The 23,259-nt window shown below is 41.7% G+C and overlaps 1 protein-coding gene across 1 annotated transcript in view; it reads right to left on the bottom strand.

The window, feature by feature from the left end:
• Positions 1-23,259, bottom strand: part of EHBP1 (EH domain binding protein 1) — a 333,031-nt gene that overhangs the window by 75,540 nt on the left and 234,232 nt on the right. Inside the window, exon 16 of the mRNA XM_044454620.1 lies at positions 13,805-13,952. Within this exon, the coding sequence (XP_044310555.1) occupies positions 13,805-13,952 (148 nt within the window). The remainder of the gene's footprint in view (positions 1-13,804; positions 13,953-23,259) is intronic.

Below are 23,259 nucleotides of genomic sequence, written 5' to 3'. Positions count from 1 at the left end.
AAAGGCAGGACCTCCCCAAAGCTAGTTGGCTCCCATACTTGTGGGAGAAGATAAGTAAGCCACGAAGTTGCAGATGAGCACATCCTATTGGCCATGCATTTGGTGAATACCTGTGGAGCTGGAATGGGAGGATGCAGAACAGATAAGCAGTAGTGCTGACCAATGGAGAACATGTTGACTGCAAGCCAGCCATCCCTTTTGAAGAGAGGTAAAATGTTGTTGTAATTCTATTTTTTTGTGTAATAAGCACATGGACACAATGCAGGCCCCCATCTTTCTTCAGAACAGTAAAATAATGAGACTAGAAACTGCTGTGGATAAAAGTAGATGGTAGCCACTGGACTGCTCTTTTCAGCAACAGAGAGTCCACTTCTGCCTATAATTAAAGATAGTGAAGTAACATGGGTACAGTTAAAAGGGAAAAAACCAAATGCATTTTTTTAACGTCTGATGTGTAAAATTTAATATAAGTTCAGATAGGAAGATATGCGGATAGTTGAGCACTGGAACAGGGATCAGAGGAAGAGGATATGAGAGTGAAGGGATGGGATATGAGAGTGCCAGAGAAGCCAAGAGCAATGCTGCCAGGAGGCTGGGCTCTCTCACTATGCTGGTGTCCTAGCAGGGTCACCCAAAGAATGGTTGGTTGAGACACCATACTAAGATGCACCCACTCTCTGAAGTAGTAGCAGTCGCATTAACAGAAAAGAATGGACATGTTTAATGGTGATGGAGGTGAAAAAACATCAGAAGAGCAGCTACTGGGCATTACCAGTAGCTGAAAGCAACCCTGGTGGAGGATTTTTCATGGATACTGGCAGTGACATTAAGTTAGCTTTGGTTAGTACAATGCAGAAGAAGGCAGTGGTAAACTACCTCTGACTATTTCTTATTTTGAAAACTCTATGGTGAAACAATCCAAAATGAAACAAGAGATAGTGCTAGAAGATGAGACTCCCAGGTCAGAAGGCATGCAACCAGAAGCCATACTACTGGAGAAGAGTCAAGAACAAGTATGAATAGTGCTGCCATTAATGATGCAACTAGTTAAAGCTAAACTCTAGTGGAAGACATGCACAGAGGCGAAAAGAAAGTCCGATGCTGCGCAACACATACAACTGGAACATGGAGTGTGAGAAAGAAGTACCAAGATATACTGGAAACCTTACAGAAAAAAATGGAATGGTTAAGCATTGTAGTGCTGGGTGTGAATAAACTAAAGTGGACTGGAGTGGACCATTAGACAAACACAAGGGTTTTATTTGGTCAATGGCAACCTGAGAAAAAATGAAGTGGCTCTAATATTGAACACAGCCAGTAAGAGGCTATAATGCAAAGTCTGACTGAATAATATCAATCACAACTCTTAGAAAACCGATCAGTATAATAATTAGTCAAGTCTGTGCTCCAACAACAGATGCTAAAAAAGAAGGAATTGAAAACATTTATACAAACATCCAAGTGGAAATTGGTAACATACCAAAACAACACATGCTGGGAATCATAGGTGACTAGAACACAAAAGCAGGAAACAAGGCAGTATTAATATTTACTTGAAGGGTAAGAAATCAAGGAAGAAAAAAACTCATATATTCGGAGAAGCACACCATCTATTTATTGCAAACTTCAGGCAACTGATCATATAACTGTACACACAGACATCAAACAGAAATTAAACAGATTATGTAATTGCAGGTAGAAGATGAGAAAGCTGTATTTTTGCTGCCAAAACAAGCCCAGGAGCAAACTATGTAAGTGACTAGGAACTACTATTATAAAAAATCAGGGTAAAGATCACTAACAGAATTGTAGTGCTAAAATACAACTTAAATAACATTCTGGAGGAATTTGAAGTCCACATAAAGAGCAGATTTGCATTACTGAACTCAACTGACCTTGAATCAAAAGAACTGTGAACTGATTAGGGAATAATGTCAAAAGATAATTCCTATAGCATAAAGAAAGGAAAATCCTGGATGGATAACAGAAGAAACACAATTGTTAAGGGCAGGTAAGAAACAAAAAGCAAGTGCTGACAGAAGCAAAAGGTGTCAGAATTCTGATTGCAACTTTTCAGTGACTATTATGTACACACAAAAAGGACTATTACAATAGCCTACACAAAGAAATAGAAATGAGGAAAATCAAGAGACTTATTCCAGAAGATCCAAGCAATAAAAGGGAAATGCAAACCTAGATTAGGAATGCTGAAAGAGAAGGCAGAAATAATAAATGACAGAATTGTACAAAAGATATGAAACAATGACAGATTGCTTCAGAGAGGAATCCTGTGAGGAAGAAATGTGCTCTGAAAACTGTTGAAAGAATAAAATTCCTGGAGTAGACAGGATGCCAGTAGAACTACTCCAAGCTACAGAGACTGAATAGGTCCAAATCGAAACAAGAATATGCCAATAAATATGGAAAACAAAACAATGGCCCACAGACTGGAATCATTCAATATACATTCCAACCCCCAAGAAAGGAGATGCTAAGGAATGCAGCAGCTATAGGGCCATCGCATTAATTTCCTATGCAAGCAAAGTGATGCTCAAGATGTTGCAACAAAGTGAGGACCTTACATGAAGTGAGAAATGCCTGATGTTCAAGCTAGATTCTGAAAAGGAAAAGCGCCCTTAGAATCACATTGTAACTACTGGAGTACATCAAAGAATTTCAGAAGACGATAAGTCTGTGCTTTATATACCACAATAAAACCTTTGACTGTGGATCATGAGAAGTTATGGATGGCTCTGAAAGAAATGGGTCTGCCTCAGCAGTTAATTGTGGTGCTGAGGCAGAGCCACTGTAGACAAGAAACTAATGTGAACAGAATGTGGAAAAAAAGACTGGACTCCTTTAGGCAAAGATGCGTTTTTCCCTATCTGTTGAAATAGTACAAAGAACATATCCCAAGAAAAGCTGCATTAGGATCAGAACAAAAAGGAGTGAAAATTGGCAGAAGACACATCAATAATTTAAGATATGCAGATGATATCATACTCCTGGAAGAAAGCAACAGTGAATTGAAATGATTCCTGATGAAAGTGAAAGTAGAAAGTGCAAAGGCAGGATTAGAACTGAACATTAAGAAAACAAAAACATGACTACAGAACAATGATAGACTTTACTATTAACAATGAGGAAATTGAAATTGTGAAATATTTGTATACCTTGGCCCAATCATCAATTCAAATGGAGAATGCAGCCAAGAAATTGAGACTTAGAAGGACAGCAATGAAGGAACTAGAAAAGATCATCAAGTGGAAGGATGCTTCACTGTATATCAAGGCCAAGATAATCTACACTTTTGTATTGTTGATCATGATGTGTGGGTGTGAAAGCTGGACAAGAAAAGAATTGATGCATTTGAAAGCTTTGCAAGAAAGCTTTGCAAATACCCTGGACTGATAGAAAGAGAGGCAACCACAGCACTAAGCACCAAGTCTGAAATGGTCATAAGTTGGGGGGTATGATCTCAGTTGTCCTGGTAGTGGGACAAGTAAATCCAGAACTTTCCCTGGAAGCAAAAATGAAGAAAGAAAGAAAGAAAGAAAGAAAGAAAGAAAGAAAGAAAGAAAGAAGAAGCTGTTGTACTTCAAGGCACATCATGAGAAGGAAAGACTCAATGGCAAAGTCAAAGGCAGAGGAAAAGAAAAACCTGATGTGGGATGGATTGATTCTACAAAGGAAGCCACAGCCTTGTGAAGGACAGGACATTTTGGAGAGCGTTCATTCATGGGATCACCATAAGCCGGAGACAACTTGATGGCATGTAACAACAAAAACAAGAATAACAGGAAGAAGCATGCTACTTGGCATAAACAAACTGCCATTTGCATGGCTGCAGAGGTCTCTAATAGGAAGTATGGTCATTTTGAAGGTAATCTTGATAGCACATTGTTGTTATTCGCGAAGTTGTGCCCGACCCATCACGACCCATGGACAACATTCTTCCAGGCCTTCCTGTCCTCCACCATCCCCTGGAGTCCGCTTAAGCTCACACCGACTACTTCCGTGACTCCATCTAGCCACCTCATCCTCTGCCGTCCCCTTCTTCTTTTGCCGTCAATTGTTCCCAGCATTAGGCTCTTCTCCAGTGAGTCCTTCCTTCTCATTAGGAGGCCAAAGTATTTGAGTTTCATCTTCACTATCTGACCTTCTAAAGAGCAGTCAGGGTTGATCTCTTCTAGGACTGACTGGTTTGATTGCCTTGCAGTCCAAGGGACTCGCAGGAGTCTCCTCCAGCACCACAACTCAAAGGCCTCAATTCTTCGGCGCTCAGCCTTCCTTATGGTCCAGCTTTCACAGCCATACATTGCAACTGGGAAAACCATAGCCTTGACTATACGCACTTTTGTTGGCAGGGTGATGTCTCTGCGTTTTAGTATGCTGTCAAGATTTGCCATAGCTTTCCTCCCAAGAAGCAAGTGTCTTTTAATTTCTTGGCTGCAGTCACCATCTGCAGTGATCTTGGTGGCCAGGAAAATAAAATCTGTCACTACCTCCATTTCTTCCCCATCTCTTTGCCAGGAAGTGAAAGGAACGGATGCCATGATCTTAGGTTTCTTAATGTTGAGTTTCAAGCCAACTTTTTCACTCTCCTCTTTCACCTGCATCAAGAGGCTCTTTAGTTCCTCTTCACTTTCTGCCATTAGAGTGGTATCATCTGCATATTTGAGGTTGTTGATATTTCTCCCAGCAATCTTAATTCCAGTCTGTGATTCATCTAGCCCCGCCTTTCTCAAGATGTGCTCTGCAAATAAGTTAAATAGGCAGAGCGACAGTATACAGCCTTGCCAAACTCCTTTCTCAATTTTAAACCAATCAGTGGTTCCATGTACAGTTCTCACTGTTCCTTCTTGGCCTGCATACAGGTTTCTCAAGAGACAAATAAGATGGTCTGGTACTCCCATCTCTTTAAGAACATGCCACAATTTGTTGTGATCCACACAATCAAAGGCTTTTGCATAGTCAGTGAAGCAGATGTTTTTCTGGAACTCCCTAGCTTTCTCCATGATCCAGCGTATGTTGGCAATTTGATCTCTGGTTCCTCTCCCTCTTCGAAATCCTGTCTGTACTTCTGGTAGTTCTCGGTCCACATACTGCTGGAGCCTAGCTTGTCGGATTTTGAGCATAACTTTGCTAGCATGTGAAATGAGTGCAATGGTGTGGTAGTTTGAACATCCTTTGGCATTGCCCTTCTTTGGAATTGGAATGTAAACTGACCTTTTCCAATCCTGTGGCCACTGTTGAGTTTTCCAAATTTGCTGGCATATTGAGTGTAGCACTTTTACTGCATCGTCTTTTAGGATTTTGAATAGCTCAGCTGGAATACTGTCACCTCCACTAGCTTTGTTGTTGCTTAGACTTCCTAAGGCCCATTTGACTTCACATTCCAGCATGTCTGGCTCGAGGTCAGTGACCACCCCACTGTGGTTATCAGGGACATTAAGCTCTTTCTTGTATATTTTATTTTTATTTATAAAATTTGTATGCCGTCCAATTACTAACATCTCTGGACGGCTAACAGCATAAATAAATTGACGACCCACTCTGGCTGCAATTAATAAAATACAATAATAAAATTCAATATTAAAATGTATTAAATATTAATTAAATATAAAGGTCTTAAGCTGGTGCCAAAAAACATATAATGACGGCGCCAGGCGGACCTCTCTGGGGAGCACATTCCATAGTCGGGACACCACCGCAGACAAGGCCCTCCTCCGGGTACTCTGTCTCCTAACATGTATCACAGAGGTTAGTATAGTTCTGTGTAATCTTGCCACCTCTTCTTAATCTACTCTGCCTCTGTTAGATCCCTGCCATTTTGGTCCTTTATCAAGCCCATCTTTTCATGAAATGTTCGCTTCAAATGTCCAATTTTCTTGAAGAGATCTCTGGTCCTCCCTATTCCATTGTTTTCTTCTATTTCTTTGCACTGTTCATTTAAGAAGGCATTCTTATGTCTTCTAGCTATTCTCTGGAATTCTGCATTCTATTGGGTGTATCTTTCTCTTTCTCCCTTGCCTTTCGCTTCCTTTCTTTCCTCAGCTATTTGTAAAGCTTCCTCAGACAGCCATTTTGCTGTCTCGCATTTCTTTTTCTTTGGGAAGGTTTTAGTTGCTACCTCTTGTACAATGTCCGTCCATAGTTCTTCAGGCACTCTGTCTATCAGATCTAATTTCTTAAACCTATTTGTAACCTCTACTGTATATTAATCAGGAATATGATTCAGGTCATACCTGAGTGGCCTAGTGCCTTCCCCTATTTTCTTCATTTTAAGCCTAAATTGTGCAACAAGAAGCTCATGATCTGAGCCACAGTCAGCTCCTGGTCTTATTTTTACTGACTGTACAAGGTTTTCCATCTTTGGCTGCAGAGCACATAGTCAATCTGATTTCTGTGTTGACCATCTGGTGATGTCCATGTGTAGAGTCGTCTCTTGGGGTTTTGGAAAAGAGTGTTTGCTATGACCATTGTATTCTCTTGACAAAATTCTACCAGCCTGTGCCCTGCTTCATTTTGTACTCCAAGGCCAAACTTGGTTGTTATTCTGGTTAACTTTTGGCTTCCTACTTTAGCATTCCAATCCCCCATGATGATAAAGACATCATTTGTTGGTGTTAATTCTAGAAGGTGTTGTAGGTCTTCATAGAACCGGTCAACTTCAGCCTCTTCAGCGCCAGTGGTTGGGGCATAGACTTGGAACTACTGTGATTTGAATGGTTTTCCTTGGATTCGAACTGAGGTCATTCTGTCATTTTGAAAATTGTATCCCAGTACTGCTTTTCCTACTCTTTTATTGACTATGAAGGCTACTCCATTGCTTCTGAGGGATTTTTGCCCGCAGTAGTATACCTGATGGTCATCTGAATTAAATTCACCCATTCTTCTTCATTTTAGTTCACTGATTCCTAAGATGTCAATGTTCAGTCTTGTCATCTCATGTTTGACCACATCCAGCTTACCTTGATTCATAGATCTTACATTCTAAGTTCCTATGGAGTATAGATCTTTACAGCATAGGACTCTCCTTTACCACCAGATACATCCGCAACTGAGTGTCCTTTCAGCTTTGACCCAGTCACTTCATTCTATCTGGTGCTATTAGTACTCTTCTCTTCCCCAGTAGCACATTGGACACCTTCCACCTGAGGGGCTCATCTTCTGGCGTTATACCTTTTTGCCTTTTGGTACTGTCCTTGGGGTTTTCATGCCAAGGGTACTGGAGTGGGTTGCCATTTCCTTCTCCAGTGGATCACATTTTGTCAGAGCTCTCTGCTATGACCAATCTGTCTTGGGTGCCCCTGCACGGCATAGCTCATAGCTTCATTGAACTACACAAGCCCCTTCGCCATGACAAGGCAGTGATCCAGGAAGGGGCTTGATAGCACAGTGCTTGCAAAATCCATCTCTGCTGCTGAAAAAGAGGAGGCTAGTGGTCAATGCTCATCTGCCTGGCTGTGTTCCTCACCTTATGTGTCCTGTCCATGGTTTTATCTGAAAAGGGATTGGAAGTAGATCCTCACCATTGAAAGTTAGATCCTCTATTCGGGATCATGACTCTTGGGAAAGAACCGCTGCTCTGAGTCAAATATGGTGCTGGAGGAAAACTGAACCTACTGTTGCTCTGCTTGGGTTTACCCAAAGAATGAATGCCTACCTGCTTCTGCTTGAAAAACTCTGATGAACTTACTTGCTTATTGGGTAGGTAATCAAAACAGAGATGACCTTTTCCAAAGTGATAGGTGGTAGTAAGTCATGGTGGTTTGACAGTTGTTCACCTTGAGGCCCAAGATAGCAGAAGAATATATATCACTCCATGAAATCCAGCTGATCGTCTTCTCTATTGACTTGTTATACACGAACCTGTCAGATCTTAACTGGGAAGACTTGACCACAACAGAATTTGGGCAAGGGTGGGAGAACAGAAATGATGCATCTTTTTCCTGTATCCAATACATATTTTCAGGGCATTTCAAAGTGGCAACCATGCATGAAGGGGCTCTCCATGAGTGCCTGAAAGTTTGCAATAACATTGGGAGAAACAAAATGACTACTGGTATCATTGTTCCCAGGTACACCATGTTGAATATGAAATCATCAATTCATTGCTGTGGTTGATTGGCTTGTAGTTCAAGTGATTGAGCCATGCAGATGATCTGATAAGAGATGTAAGCCAAAACAGTGTCTGGAGGCAACCTAGAACGTACAGTTGACATACATGATTCCAAACCAAATGTATAATTGTATAAATGCTTGGGAAGGCTGTGAGTAGGACCCTGAAGTTTGGGCTGATGAGCTGCTGATTGACAAAGGAGGTGTTGCTGAAATATGGAGCAGAATCCTGGGCCTAAAGGATGTAGTTCTAGGAGGAGATGTTGGTGGTGTCTGAAACATGTGGTGCTCTCAAACATGTGGTGGAGAATGCGTGATCACAGCACTAAGCACCCAAATCAGGGGACATGGATGCCAGTTCTCCCAGTAGTAAGAAATGTATGGAGGTAAGGCCTATTCTGATTTGTCATCCTAATCTGACATGGGAGAGCAGGAATGAGGATGCCATTCCCTGCGGTCCTCCCAAGTGAAGGAGATTCACATGATGTTGATTCACAGGTACCAATTATGAAATCCAATAGCTTTGTCCTGGATGAAAGGAGGGACAGAATCTCTAATTCCTCCTTCAAACACTGAAGTACCAGTGCAGACACCTGAACTGGTGACTCCAAAAGAAAAGGATGATGCAGGATTGGCACTGAGGTGCTCAGCACCAAGGTTCCCGGGAGCTCCTTTTTCTTATGTTTCTTTTTGTGCTGCTCAGTGGACCTAGGTATTCATGTCTCTTTGGATAGTTGTTTTAAGCAAGCAAGACCATCAGAAAGCTCCCTGGATTTGGCGGGTGAAAGGGAAAAAAAGGAAAATAAGGTGAGAGGGAAAATACAAGAAAATGGTTTCAATAATTTCAAAAAAATTTAGACTTATGGACAAGTCATTCCTTGAGGTGGTCAAAGGGGAACTTAGGGAACCCGCAGAATCATGCACATTGGTAGATGTGGGAAGGGAACTCACCAAAAATTGCCCAGCTACAGAAGTTTCCCAGAGGAGGGTCTGTGCAGGTGCAGAGCCTGTACGCATGTGTGATGCCCAGAGACTACATCTGATCTGTGGGGATCCCTAAAGCATCAAAACGCATTGTCTGCAATGGCTTATCAAAAAAAAAAGTGGTATTTTGAGGAAAGTTAAAGATTGCCATTACTATTTCCAAAAATGCAAAACAGGTTTTTCTTATTTAAGAAAAAAGAAATGAAGAGTGAGCCTCTTTGAGAGTCACACAATGTAGACAATAAAGGAGAGAAAAAAAGCTACAGGATGTTTTGTGTTTATGCTAAATAAAGGATTATGTCTGAGAGTGATTACAAGTTCAGCAAAAGTAAGAACAAGTTCGGAGGTAGAAACAACAGAATAACATTCACTTTTCTTAAGCAATTTTTCTGGAGGCATATAATGGCCAAATGTACTGGTAATATGGTTTGCAACCTATTCACCATCAAGTTCTGTGAAAAACAAATGTTGAGAAGGAAGTAGCAGGGAAAAGATAGATGACATTGACACAGAGAACAGGAAAATTAATATACTAAACATAGATAGAAATCCAAAAGTTACATTAGTGTTACACAGTATAACTTTTGTTTGGCCTACTCAGACTCAAGTAACTTAAATCCTTGTACACATGGATTCCAAATCTGGATCACCAAATTCCATGAAGATTGCATTTCTATGATCTGATGCCTGCAGGCAGCCTGGTACAACAGAGCCAACTGGTTCTGGCTGTTACCATAGAGAGTAAAGCAAGCCTTTAAAGCAAGCCTCCTCAGTCCTGAACCGTCCCCACCCCCTTAGGATTGACAGGTTAAGGATTCCACTGGGGGCTCTTGCATTCTTAGGAGAACCGGTTCTTAACAGGTTTTGCTCAGGTAGTTGCATGCAACCTGGTTTTTAATTACCATTAGTGTGACTAATAACATGACACATGATCATGTTGTAGGAACATGGAATCATTCTGCATTATGGGGAAAACAGAGGAAAAGATTTAACAGGATTTGCAAGAAAGGGTATAGAATGGAAAAAAGCTTGGTCAGTTTCAGGGCACAAAGTAAAAAGCAGTTTAAAGTAGGATTGGGACAAAACTCAGCAGAATTTACCCCTCTAACATTCACAGACTTTCTCTTGTGCTTGGTCCAATCTTAGAAAGTGAATGGAGCCAAGAGGAAGTTCATAAATGCAGAATGAAGGTTGTGCATTTAGCAAGCTTCTCCTGCATCAGGTGCAGCAGAAGCAGCAAAGGTTTTCCGCATACGGTATGGAAGGCGGGGGGGGGGGGTGTTGCTTGCACAGTGGCCTCACAGGGTTCCATTCCTGGCGAGCCCCATGTAAGCAATCTTCTTCCACATCAGGTGTGCTGGTAAGGAAGAGGGATGCTCAGCACATGGAGTTTGATTCCTGGCAAGTGCTGAGTGATCACTGGGCATCCTCACCTGGAACTCAAGACCCAGGGCTGAGATAAAGTGGACTGGAGTTTGGGGAGCTGAGCCCAGGAATCTGGCAGATTCCCATCCCTGAACGGATTTTTTATATATCCCTAGTTTAAAGTGTCCATTCAGTAACACATGGCAAATAAAACAGGAAAACACAATCTAGCTATTTACAGTCTTTGTTAAGCTCCTTACCTGGTATTTTGAAAACCAGGTGAGGTGAAAACAATTCACTTTATGCCTGTGTTAGCCCCCCCCCCCCCCATTCTGGGAGCCTTCATGCTATCACTTGCAACAAAAAAGGACCCCTACTTCATTTCCCAGTGGAGTGTATCTCTCTGGGATGTTCCCCATGCCCCACCTCCTGAGAGGAGATTCTCTAAAAGAGTCACATGATTAAGTCTAGCTGATACTCTGCAATGCTCAACTTTGGCCCAGAGATGAGCTCTTGAAGATTCTCCATTGTTTGGGCCTCTAGCCAATTCATCAGAAATATTTTGGCAGTTCTCTTATTGTATGTGCTAAGTTGAAGTGCTTGGCCTTCATATGACTTCAACTGGGGCATCAACACCAGCATCCATGTGACATCCATGCGACCTGAAAGTGACTGTAAAATGGAGGTTCTTTCTTCTTGGACTTGGGTAAGTCTATGGTCTAGGTGATCAGGTCACCTGAAACTGTCCATAATAAGTTCTAATGTGTGATGTACTACTACTCTCTACTATAGAGAGGGAAGTCTGCTCAGCTGCTTGTTTCACAGATGGACAGCAAATGTTGTATCCAATCCTATTAAATCAAGTGTAAATCTTTTCCCAAGTATTTTGCACAAATACTTTGAACAAGTGACACAGAACTGCATTGAACCAATTAGGATGAGTTACTGCACTTACTTTTTGTATCTCCCTAAAAGAAATGTATTAGAAAAATACCTACAAAGAACTCAAAGATTATTCATTTTAATTTTCATACTGATGTTACTTTGTTGTTTCATTAAAATATTTAAAATATTGTTTCATGCATTAATTATATATGTATATGCTAGCTTGCCATCATAACACAGAACCCTCAAGATAGGCAACCCTATGAGCAAAATAAAAAATAACAGAGGTCAATAATGGTAGATATTAAATTATCCAAGATAACTATTATGGAAGTGGTTACTGTAATTTTTAAATATGTTGCCTGCCAATGTGGCACATGGGGATGGCTTGCTGTTCTCTTTGCCATGATTGTGAGCTATTTTCCCTTTTTCTTCATCACCTCCCCCCCCCCCCCCCGCTTTTCCCAGAGACTGTGAAATCTCTGCTCCTTTCAGCTTAACAGGGTAGTTTCCCTGTTTTCACAACCAGAATCTGCTACTTCAAAGTGCCTACCTGGCACTGGGGGGAAAATCCCTAGAAAAGTGCAGTTTCTTGACAGCTTGAGTCTTGGGGAAAAGTGTAAAATGTGGATCACCCTGAAGAGTATTGTGGGGAGGCTTACATAATGGTTAGAGTACCAGACTAGAACTGAGGAAATCCAGATTCAAATTACCAATAAAGCATGAGGCTTAATGGGTGACTCTGTACCTGTCATGAGGATTAAGCAGTGAGAGGTGGGAGGAATACCATGTAGATTGCCTTTCCTTCTTGGAAAAGAAGTTGGATATTATGCTTAAAACATGCATAGCCGTGTGAGGCCAAATTAGTTAGCCTGAAAGGGACGCCACCTCACAGAGTCTGGCTGCCAGTCACAACAGCCCACTGTGGCTTAATGTACAGACATGGGCTATTGCATTGCGCCAGGTGCCCACAGGTGCCTAGGTCACCATGATTTTTTGTGTTGCATGAATCCAGTAGCAGAGGTTGTTTGAGGGTTAGACAACCATCAAGCAACCCAAGGTTTATTTGGGGGGTTATTTATCTAACCCTCATAGTATAGTAGAGTTGGAAGGGGCCAACCCCCTGCTGTTGCAGGACACCAAGTTACACCAAATTAAGCCAGAGTGAACTGTCATATTGTGTGAACTGTCATATTGTGTGAACCAGGTCAGTATCTCCCTGTCCATGGAAATAAGGTAAATTAGGCTAGAAGCCATGAACCGACTTCTTTACAGTTGTCACACTGTTTGTATAGCAACTATGTAAAAAAAAATGTTTTAGAGATATAAACGTGTTATTAGGCCACTTCATACTTCAGCCAAAATGTACTATAACTAGTTCAATGGCAATAAAATGCACTAAAATTGATAGTGTTGTATTTTTTCGGCTAACAACAGGTGGAGCTACCTCTTTACTTCCATCTCTCATAAAAGTTACTGGTTAAAAGGAACACTAACCCTTGATGTCCAATCCAAACGGGCACCACAGAAAATAGAAACAAGGCCAACTATTTTCAAATGTAAATAAATGCAATACTCTATCGAGCATAAGTACACTTTGGGGCTGCTGGAACATTTTTCCTATAGTGAGGCTACAGCATGTGTGGAGTGTATGTGGCCACCAGTGAGTGTGTGTTATGGTCTGCTTTTTGGGTTATGCAAAGATTGTTTAGCCACGGCACTAACCACCCTCACTGGGTTCCTACAACATGACATCCCCTGGAGGGGGACTGCATATGCAAGCTGGTACCTGCAAGTGCTACAGCTTGTCATGCATTATATAACCTGTGAAGAGCAAACATACAGTTAAATAAACCATAAGGAACTGTAGTGTGTCATTTGAACCTGGTCATTAAGAAGGAGAGTAATGCCTGATGCTGCAAAGACAGGTGAGACATTGTTATTCTCCTGATGAAACTGGTTTCACTTAACCAAACAGAAAGTATTTTTAAACATACCTACTGGACTGATTTGGGAGACTAAAGGGAGCCAAGCTAGCACTGAAACAGCTAAATGGAGTGAGCTGCACAGGCACAATTCTCTTAAAAAGCCACCATACATATTTGATGTCTGCTACCCACAAGAGGCCCTTCTGAAACCTCCCCAATTCTCAGAGAGTGTTGGCTCCTTGTAAGACAGCAGTAGTGGTGGTGGGTAGGCGAAGGGCAACAGTTCTAGCTGAATCTAGATGACAGCTTAACAGTTTTATTTGAGTTGCAAGAAGAAGCTTGATTCTTTTGACTGTTTGAAATTAAGAGACATGGTTTATATCTGTAGATTTGTGTTCTTTGTGAAGAACAATTACCTGTAAGATCATTCTGAAGTCTGAATAAAAGCAAATTCCAAAAAGGTCTTCCTCAGGTTTCTAGGTTGCCATAGGAATAAGATAGAAGGTTCCTTAACTCACCTCCAGATGCCTTTGACCTTTCTTTCAACTTTTCTGCAGCCATTTCACCATAGCTAGGAAGTTCTGACATCTTCACTCCAGATCGAGCTTCTGCTATTAGCTGACGAGCTCTCTCTCTCAGCTGCCGACGCCGCTCTTCATCTTGCTGCTAAGATATATTGAACAGTTGCCAACTCAGTAATTGACAGAAATGCAATTTCATTCTCAATCTGATCATCATGATAGTAAATGGTTTACAGCATGGTGCTTGGCCCATGTTATAAATAGGAAGCTCCGTATCTGTGGGGTGTCAACAACACACTTTCTAGAGTTATCCAGGAATCTGTTTTCTTCTACTAATAATTTCTCAGAATATTATATTAGACTTTAAAAAATATTAGCTGATTTAAAAAATATATAACCTGTGGCTGACAGGCATCCAGAATGTACGGCCACAATGCAGCACATAGTATACTTAGGTCCTACTGATTTCATATTTTACATACAGCTGTAAAAGGAAATGGACATAGCCCAATTCTAAATGGGAAGAACCACAGTTTTATCATGATACTAGAAAGGAGTTTCAATTATACCAGTGAGCTCACTTAGTTGAAGAGTGTTACTGATGCAAAATGGAAATCCACAGAACTAACATTTTATTTTTTAAACAGCTCTTAAGGCTACTGAAAATATAAATTAAGGACCACAGTGGAAACTAAGTCCTCCTTCTTGAGCTTCAAAACCATTTTCTATCCATGGTCTTGTTTTGGAATAACTAAGTCAAGAATAATTGAACAATTATTATCTTCCTGTAACACAGCAAAGTTCTGAAGGCTTTATCTCTGAAGCTAAGCAGATCAGGACTTGCCTAATACCTCAAGAGAAACCACAGAGGACTTCATACATATTGCTTTGTACTCCAGGAAGGAAGTGCATAATGGCTGGAGTCACACAACATAACAACTGATAGTCAAGGTTGACTGTGGGTCCTTGTTGAACTGTGGGTCATCAATGAACTGTGGATTTTTCTGCAGACTGAATCCAGCTGAACAGTTTGCTAATCACAGTTAGTAGCTGAAGGACAAACCGTGGCTTCTCTTTGTGGGTTGGTTATGGTTAACAAATAATGGTTTGCTAGTATAGCTGAGCTCACACAACAGAACAACTCAACTGCAGTTTGTTAACTGTTGTGTTGTGTGAACATAGAGACACAGAAACAGAGCAAGTCAGAAGGGGCCTCCTGGGCTATCTAGTTTGACTTCTGGCTCCAGCATGCTCAGCTCATGACATGCCTACCAGTCTACTAACACATACTTCCTGTTGTGTTTAGTATAGATTGTGCAAATTTCAGTTTCATAACCTTCTTCCTTAAGCCAAAAAAGGTCCTATTTTTCAGATATACAAGAGCTGTGTAGATGAAACAAACCATTTAACCATTTACTGTACTGCACAATTGATCTAATGACAGTAGAAATGTATCTTCTGATCGGCTGAATAATATGCATTGTTCACACATCAGCGTTTCACCCTATAGTAGTTCAGAAATATTATTCTGTGAAGAGGGACAGAAAATGTTACCACACTTTAGTGTCCAGATGTGCAGAAGGTAAGGCTGACTGAGGTATTCCCCTCCAAGCTGCAGAAGAAGAATGCCTGAACAGGGCTACAACAAGCTAGGTCGGGGTCCTCAAACTTTTTTAACAGGGGGCCAGTTGAAAGGTGCCAGTGATGGGTGTGGGCTGGGGGGGGGTGCGTATCTCTGCATGCGTGGCGAGGCGGAGGCTTGCTTGCAAGGAGATCCTTTTCTCCAAGCGAGTCCAAAACAATCTTCACGCAGCCAGTCCAAAACCTCTATGGCGGGCCAGATAAATGGGCATGGCAGGCCAGATCTGGCCCGTGGGCCATAGTTTGAGGTCCCATGAGCTAGGTACTAGGAAAAACAGTTGTAGCCTATTTTTTTCCTGATACATGAGTTTTCCATTATTATAATAATTATTACAACTATTACTTTTATTTGCCATATTTCTTCCTCTTGTAAGGAATCCAAAATCCAAGGTGGCTTATATGATCCTCCTCCTCCTCCTCTTCATCTTATCTCACCATAGCAACCTTATGAGGCAGAGAGTCTGTGACTGGCCCCAAATCATAAATCACTCAATGGCTAAATGGGGCTAGAGCCCCAGTGTTCCAACTCTCAGTCCAACACTCTTAACCACTACACCACACTGACTCTCCATACTGTCATGAGCTGGTCCCTTTTCTTCTTTCATCTGGCTCCAAAACTCAAAACAAGCCGTTGAAATACAGTTCTTTTATTGAGACGCCATAGATAGCAGAACAGTTTGAGCTCTAAGGAGCTTTCTATCAGTGCTGGAAAGAGGAGCCCCTGCTCCTGCAAAGAGCTGGATCCAAACAGGAAACTTTCCCTTGCTCTCTTCCTTCTGGCTGCACCCTCAAGGTGGCAGTCCCTGCTGGAGAGCAAGATTGTATGAACAGCAAAGTCCCTCAGTTTGAGCAGCTTGTTTCTCCCACTACCTTCTCACTGGGTCAAGGTCTGGGTCTTGCACCTGTTCCTCCTCCCATCCTGAAAACCCTTCCTCCTCTTCCAAAACAGGCTGATTCTCATGACCAAAAACCAAGGCACAGTTTAAAGAGTTTCAAAGGCTTCACCCCCGCCCGCGTTCTTCCTCCAGACTCCTCCAAAGATTCCCACTGGACAGCCTGCAATGTGCAAGAGACTGGCCCACTCTCTACATTTTTTTTTTCACATAGAAGAATGTTTTAGGGATTTTTGATGGTGTAGCATTTCATCAATGGATCCTACATTTGCCATTTTGATGGGGATTTTGCGGGATTTATATGACTTATGTATGCTGAAACATTTCATATAAGGGTTACTATCAGCTTTTCAGTCTCATGCAGCCAAAAGCACTGAGAGTTATGCCTCCATGCATGACACCTGTATGGACAACATTAAGGGCATCTGCAATCCTAAAAATTGTGCACAGTATGCCATGACCTATGATTAAAAAAGCACAAGGTTGACGATCTCATTTTTCAGAAGAAACTTTTCGGAGGCCTTGCACCTGGGATCCAAGCAACAGGACAGAATGCTGTAAATGGACCCTGGCCACACAGAGGGCCAGCAGGCTATTTTGGTTGCAGTAGTACCTGGCACCCAGTCCAGCTACAGCAGAAGGGTCAAGGAATTCTACCAGTTCAGGCCTGAATTTGACCTCTCCTACTTCTGGGCAATCCTCATAGACCACATTCTTCAATGTTCAGTCCATCTCAAAGAAAATGGGTTGGTAGGGTACAGTGTGACACACTTGCTGCTGTAGTTGCTGATTTATTAATTAGACTTGTATGCTACCCAATTAGCCATAAAGGTCTCTGGGTGGCTCGTAATGTATTGCTATTTCTTCTGGCAAATTTAGAAGCTTCAAATCCCACCAGCTTGAGATTTCCCATCTCATCAACATGCACTCTGAACCAGCACTACGAAGTTTTCTAACTCACACAACCAATTAGAAGGGTTATAAAGGGCCAACTCCTATATATGAGATCCATCAGCTAAAAGGTTATGATGTTTGATAGATGTCCTACTACTTCAGTGGAATGACATATATGCCAATAATTGCAGCATACCAACACTTCACTGGCAGGACTGCTCTGCCACCAAAAATACACTGGGAACATGATTGAAATAGGAGTACGCTCCTCACTGGAGGGAGTGAAGAGGAATAGCTCCCCCATGTCAACAACTCACATGCCCATGTCATCATGACCCAACATAGGTTATGTTGTAACTCAGAACTCAATTATCTGTTATCATTATCACCACTGCATAAATTCCATACAGGAAGACCATAACTCAGATGCATGTGGCATTGGGCTGTCTCACTATGAAAGAATCTGGAACCAGGCATTATGTCCAATTTACCATAAATAAATAGTTCTATTGAGAGTTTGAAAATGTGGAAGGCAGCCATAGAAGACTGGGATAAAACTTGAAATCCCTAATAATAGTACTACAATTTGAGCACTAAATTGGAACAAATTTCCTCATTTCACCCCACATTACTTCACATCAAAAATGGATTTGCATACCCATCATGGCATCTACTTTTCCTTATAAGCATGCATGTCTTTGCTTGGTAAAAAAAGGGTGAGCTTTCACCTGAAAAACTGAGGGTCTCCTCTATCCATTAAGATTTCTAACATGACCTACTTTCTCTCCTTTATAATTTGTGGAATATTAATACTCTGAAGCCTCTATACCCAAGCCTGCCTGCACAGTCATATCATACCCACAAGCCTCTTTGGTGTTAGTTGCACATGCTTTGCACTCAAGAAAGGTACTAGGGATTCTATGGAGCCATTATAGTAGAACTAAGGAGTAAGATACATTCAAACTTTATTCAGACAGATGTGATTGAAGGAAAATAGATAACAGAGGAAAAATGGTCCTTAAATTTTAGACGAGCACTATTTCATAAAGTGTTTCTGACTATGGAGAGCCATGTAATTATTTCAAAGGACCAAATGTTTTAATGGGCAAATGTCTTAATTTTGTTATACTCTTTGTCCACCAAAAATAACAAAAGATTGAGGACCTTACAAACAAAGAAGCTTACCTGGAAAAGAAACACTTATTAGCTTTTGCTCATGGCTCTTGGCAGAGCAGCGGAGCAGCAGAGGCAGAGGTTGGGAGAGTGTGCAGAGGCTGGCCAGGGGACTGGCGACGGCAAGGTAGGAGCTGGGCAGAGGAGCGGGGGGGGGGGGGATGACAGGAGCAGCAGAGAGGAAGGGAAGCAGGGCCAGAGAGGCCCAGGAGGAAGCAGAGGGGTGGGGTCAGTGGCCTGTGAGGCTTATAAGGCAACGCACAGCCATTGGTGGCGCCAACAGACACAACACCAATGTCATTGTCCCTTGTCTGCGTCCCTTAGCTGCAGCCTGGGCTGCCCAGGGACTCCCTTCCCTGGAGGAAGTTTTTAAATTATTTTTTTTAATTAAATTTTTATTTTGTCCTTGAAAGGGAAGGAAGGCTGGCAGCCACACAACACAGCTTCTGCAAAAACAGGTCCTGCTAGACAAACCTTGTGGAATTCTATGACAAGGTTTCAAGGGGGCTAGATGGAAGGAATGCAGTGGATGTGGTATACCTGGATTTCAGCAAGGCCTTTGACAAAGTGCCCCATGATATCCTGGTGGAGAAACTGAGGGGTTTTGGGATACGCCAAAGCAATGTCCGGTGGATTAGGGCATGGTTGACTGACCGAAAGCAGAGGGTAACCATGAGTGGGGAATCACCAGGATGGCGGCCAGTGACAAGCGGGTCCTCTAGGGCTCTGTCCTGGGGCCGATCTTGTTTAATCTTTTCATAAATGACATGGAAGAAGGGGTGAACAGTCTGCTGATCAAATTCGCAGACAATACTAAAACTGGGGCAGTGGCCTCAACTGAGGAGCAGGTACTTCAGATCCAAAAGGATCTGGACAGACTATGGAAGTGGGCAGGAGACAACAGGATGGCATTCAATCTGGATAAGTGCAAGGTCTTGCACTTGGGGCATAGGAATGGGTGTCATAAGTACAGGTTAGGGGACAAGTGGCTGGAGAGCAGCACTTGTGAAAGGGACCTTGGGATGCTGGTTGACTGCAGGCTAAACATGAGTCAGCAGTGTGATGCGGTGGTCAAGAGGGCGAATGCCACCCTTGGTTGCATAGCCAGAAGTGTGGCTTCTAGATCGAGAGAGGTATTACTACCACTCTGTACGACTCTGGTGCACCCGCAACTGGAGTATTGTGTTCAGTTCTGGGCCCTTCGTTACAGGAAGGATATAGCGAGGTTAGAGTCGGTGCAGCATAGGGCCACAAGGATGGTGGCCAGATTGCAGGGAAAGCTGTATGAGGTGAGACTGAGGGAACTGGGTCTTTTCAGCTGGAAAAGAGGAGACTCCAAGGGGATCTGTTGGCAACATATAGGTACATGAGGGGGGGTCACATGGAGGTGGGTAGAGACCTGTTCTCCCCTGCAAAGGAAGGCAGGACACACTTCAACGGAGCAAAGCTCAGGGAGCCAAGGTTCAGTTTGGATGCCAGGAAGCACTTCCTGACAGTTAGGACCCCGAGGGTATGGAATGGGCTTCCACAGGAGGTGGTTGAGGCCCCATCGGTGACGGTGTTCAAGAATAGGCTAGACATGCACATTGTAGGCATATCGTGAGTGGAGCCAGCTAGGGGCCCAGGAGGCCCCTTCTGACTCACTGTTTCTATGTTTCTACTTAAGGCAAAATGTACAGTTGAAGTCACAACTAAGTAAAAAAGTAATATCATTGTATGTGATCAGTGGATAATTACCTAGTAATAAAATGTGAAAAATTGATTAGCTAAATGCATACTAAGATATCTGCAGACAACACTGAATACCACTTGTTCAGGTCTGTAAAAACAGTGCTAAGAAGTTTCTGAAGAAAAAAACAAAGAAAAGCAAGGTAGCTGGTTAAGAGTCCTGCAAGAAAACCCTATTTAGTTTAAGCAATCATTAATACAACAAACACAAAATACTAATTAAGTACATTTTACCCATTTCCATGTAAATTGTTTGTTTGTAGCTATTTACTCATCATTGTTCATGGCACAATAGGAAAAATGCAAATGAATGAATCAGAATGCAGCCCTAATGGGACTTTCTGTTTATAACCATTAGCCCAGAGGTGTGCTGTAATTCAATCCTCAAGCAGCAAGATTTAGCCTCATTAACAGCTTGCATGGGCAGGTTACAACTCATAAAACCCTACAGTAAACAAAGTAGTATACACAGCACAGTATCTTGAGCCTGATTGACAGAATTCTGCTTCCCTATCAGATTGCCTTGATTTACTTTTCTGCTAATGTCCTAACACCATAAAGACAATTTTGTCTAGGATTTGGAGCTCCCCAGCAAAATTGCATATTTGATTTGTTTGCTTTCTCTCTCCAAAAGGCACACACAGTCCTATCAAAATATATTTGTTAATATACTCAATACATTACACCAGAAGGCTCTGGTATCTTTCACAAACTAAAAAGTATTCTGTTCCATTTATGGTCAGCTAACCAATAGATGTAATTTGCTGCAGTTTCCTGCATTTGCCAATGTAGGTTAAAATGTGCGTTTCATATTCCTGCCTGGATTTTTCAATTGGAATGGATTTATAAATGTATGTATGTATGTATGTATTTACTTACATTTCTATGCTGCTCTATAACCTGAAGGTTCTCTGGGTGGCTTACAATTTAAACAGTATTTTAAAAATGTGAATAAACATATGCCACAAACAAGAAGACAAGGTTACTGAGTGTTCATACTGGCTTGAATGATTTCATGTTTTACAAGATCTTTTTAATACTAGGACAAGAACACTTGATGCCTTAGATCAAGGGATAAGTTGGCAGAAAATCTCCTACATTTCTAAATTACTAGCACAGTCAGGAGGAAGAGTAAACAACTTGCAGTCCCTTGGCTATTCTTAGAGCCCTGTAAAATCCCTTAAAAATAATAAATAACACTTCTAGATGAAGTTGTATGGACAAGCCTTTATGTGATGCAGAATAGAAGGAGTCCTTGTTGCTGTTGTTTTCCACTTTCCACTGCTCAGCATACTTGATATACATTGGGTTAGATCACCTGTCTAAGGAAGAGATCTGAATTCTTGAGACATTCATGCACTCTGACCAAGTGGACTGGCCTGTACCATTTTAAATACAGAAACAGTATCTCTCCGGCCATCTAATTAAAATGATACCTTTCTCTGAGGAGGCAGATTGGATTAGGGAAATATAGGTATGAATGTGGTTCATATCAGGAGAGGATCATGGAAGAGCCTCACAAAAAGAAATGGTTCATTTTGGTATATATCATGTTGGTATCATTAGGACAGTTTTATAACTTGTTATGTAATCACATGGACCAAAATCTCCTGGCACATATGGAGGATGTTCAAGGATAGGCTGAGCATGCACAGGATAGGCATGTCATAAGTGGAGGCAGCTGGAGCTGGGGGTCAGACTAGATGCCCCAGGAAGCCCCTTATGACTTGCTCTGTGTCTATGTTTCTATGAACAGTTGTTGCATGGATGGGAGATAAAATGAAATTGTCAATGGTGCTGTTGAATGAGAAATCTTTGGTGTTCTGGATTGTACCCACAATATTTCATCTGTTGATTACAGAACTATGAGCAGAAATCGTGCAAGAGACATGGCTCTTCCACCTGTTCTTAGTATCATCTAGTATAACAGAAACCATGATTCCATTGTACTATGTATTTCTCCTCTTCACAGCTGACAGTCAATAGACCAATTTGCATGACATGAGAGATCACTGGGGGCTAATCTAGCCTGAAGTAGCTAATGGCAAGTTTACAAGAACTGAGCAAGGCTGTTAAGGATAGGCCACTTTAGAGGACATTGATTCACAGACAGTCAGAGATGACTTGAGGGCCTGTAACAACAACAAATCTATGGCATGTAGCAAGTGCCAATATGAATATGTGACCCTCAGCCAGGGGTTGTCATGTCATGGGGGAGCTAGCTGAGGGTTAAACAACACTTGTACAACCCAAGGTTACAGGGTTACGCAAAGGTTGTTTAGCCCTCAAAGAACCTGTACCAGCTAGGGTCACATGACATGACAAACCCTGGTTGGGGTTGCATATTCATAATGGTGGCTAGGGTTCTCTATAGCTCCTGGCAAGTAAATTAAACCCCGTTAGGCTGTCAGTATGGAAAACAGTGCTGTGTAGAGGGACTTGAAAGATCCAGGAACGAAGCTTGCTGGGTGACTTTGGGCTTGTCCCTGACTCTCAGTCTAAACAACCCGATAGGGTTGTGAGGATAAAATGAATAGGAGGAGAATTATGTAGGTGCCTTTGTGTTCCTTGCAAAAGGAAAAAATGGTGGGATATAAATGCAATAAACAAAAATAAATGGTATGTGAATCAGGTCAGAAGGAAAAATAAGCAGCACAGTGATGTCACCTCATAGATTACAAGTATACTGAACATTATCAAGCAGAAAGAGATGTGGAGTAGTGACAGAGACAAAAGATTATTTCATTTCCATCTAAGTAGGAAAGCCCCATTATGATGTCTAAATTAAAATCTTGCAATATAGAAAACATACCATTCCATGTATTATGACAAACAGTAAGATCTCTCCCTCCCCCTTAAATTTGTGCTAACCCATATTAAATTGGAGATGGCACATTTTAAAAAATACTTCATAGGTTAATATTTTACATCTTGCAATATTTGATAAACATAACATTTAAACATTTACCATATTCTTCTTTCCCCTTATGCTGTAATGGTCTAAACTTCTACTACATTGATGCCTAGCTAGTAAAACTTCCAGTATTGAAGGACAAACTGCTCAAGAATAAATAATGTGATTCCTTGTTTCCCTCTTTTTTAAAAAGTATTTGTATGCAATTT

Source organism: Varanus komodoensis, unplaced genomic scaffold (genome assembly GCF_004798865.1).
Source record: "Varanus komodoensis strain SLA01 unplaced genomic scaffold, ASM479886v1 scaffold7_3, whole genome shotgun sequence".
Taxonomy (NCBI): Eukaryota; Metazoa; Chordata; class Lepidosauria; order Squamata; family Varanidae; genus Varanus; species Varanus komodoensis.
The sequence above is the reverse complement of the archived record's forward strand: the minus strand, read 5'-3'. Positions and strand labels throughout refer to the sequence as shown.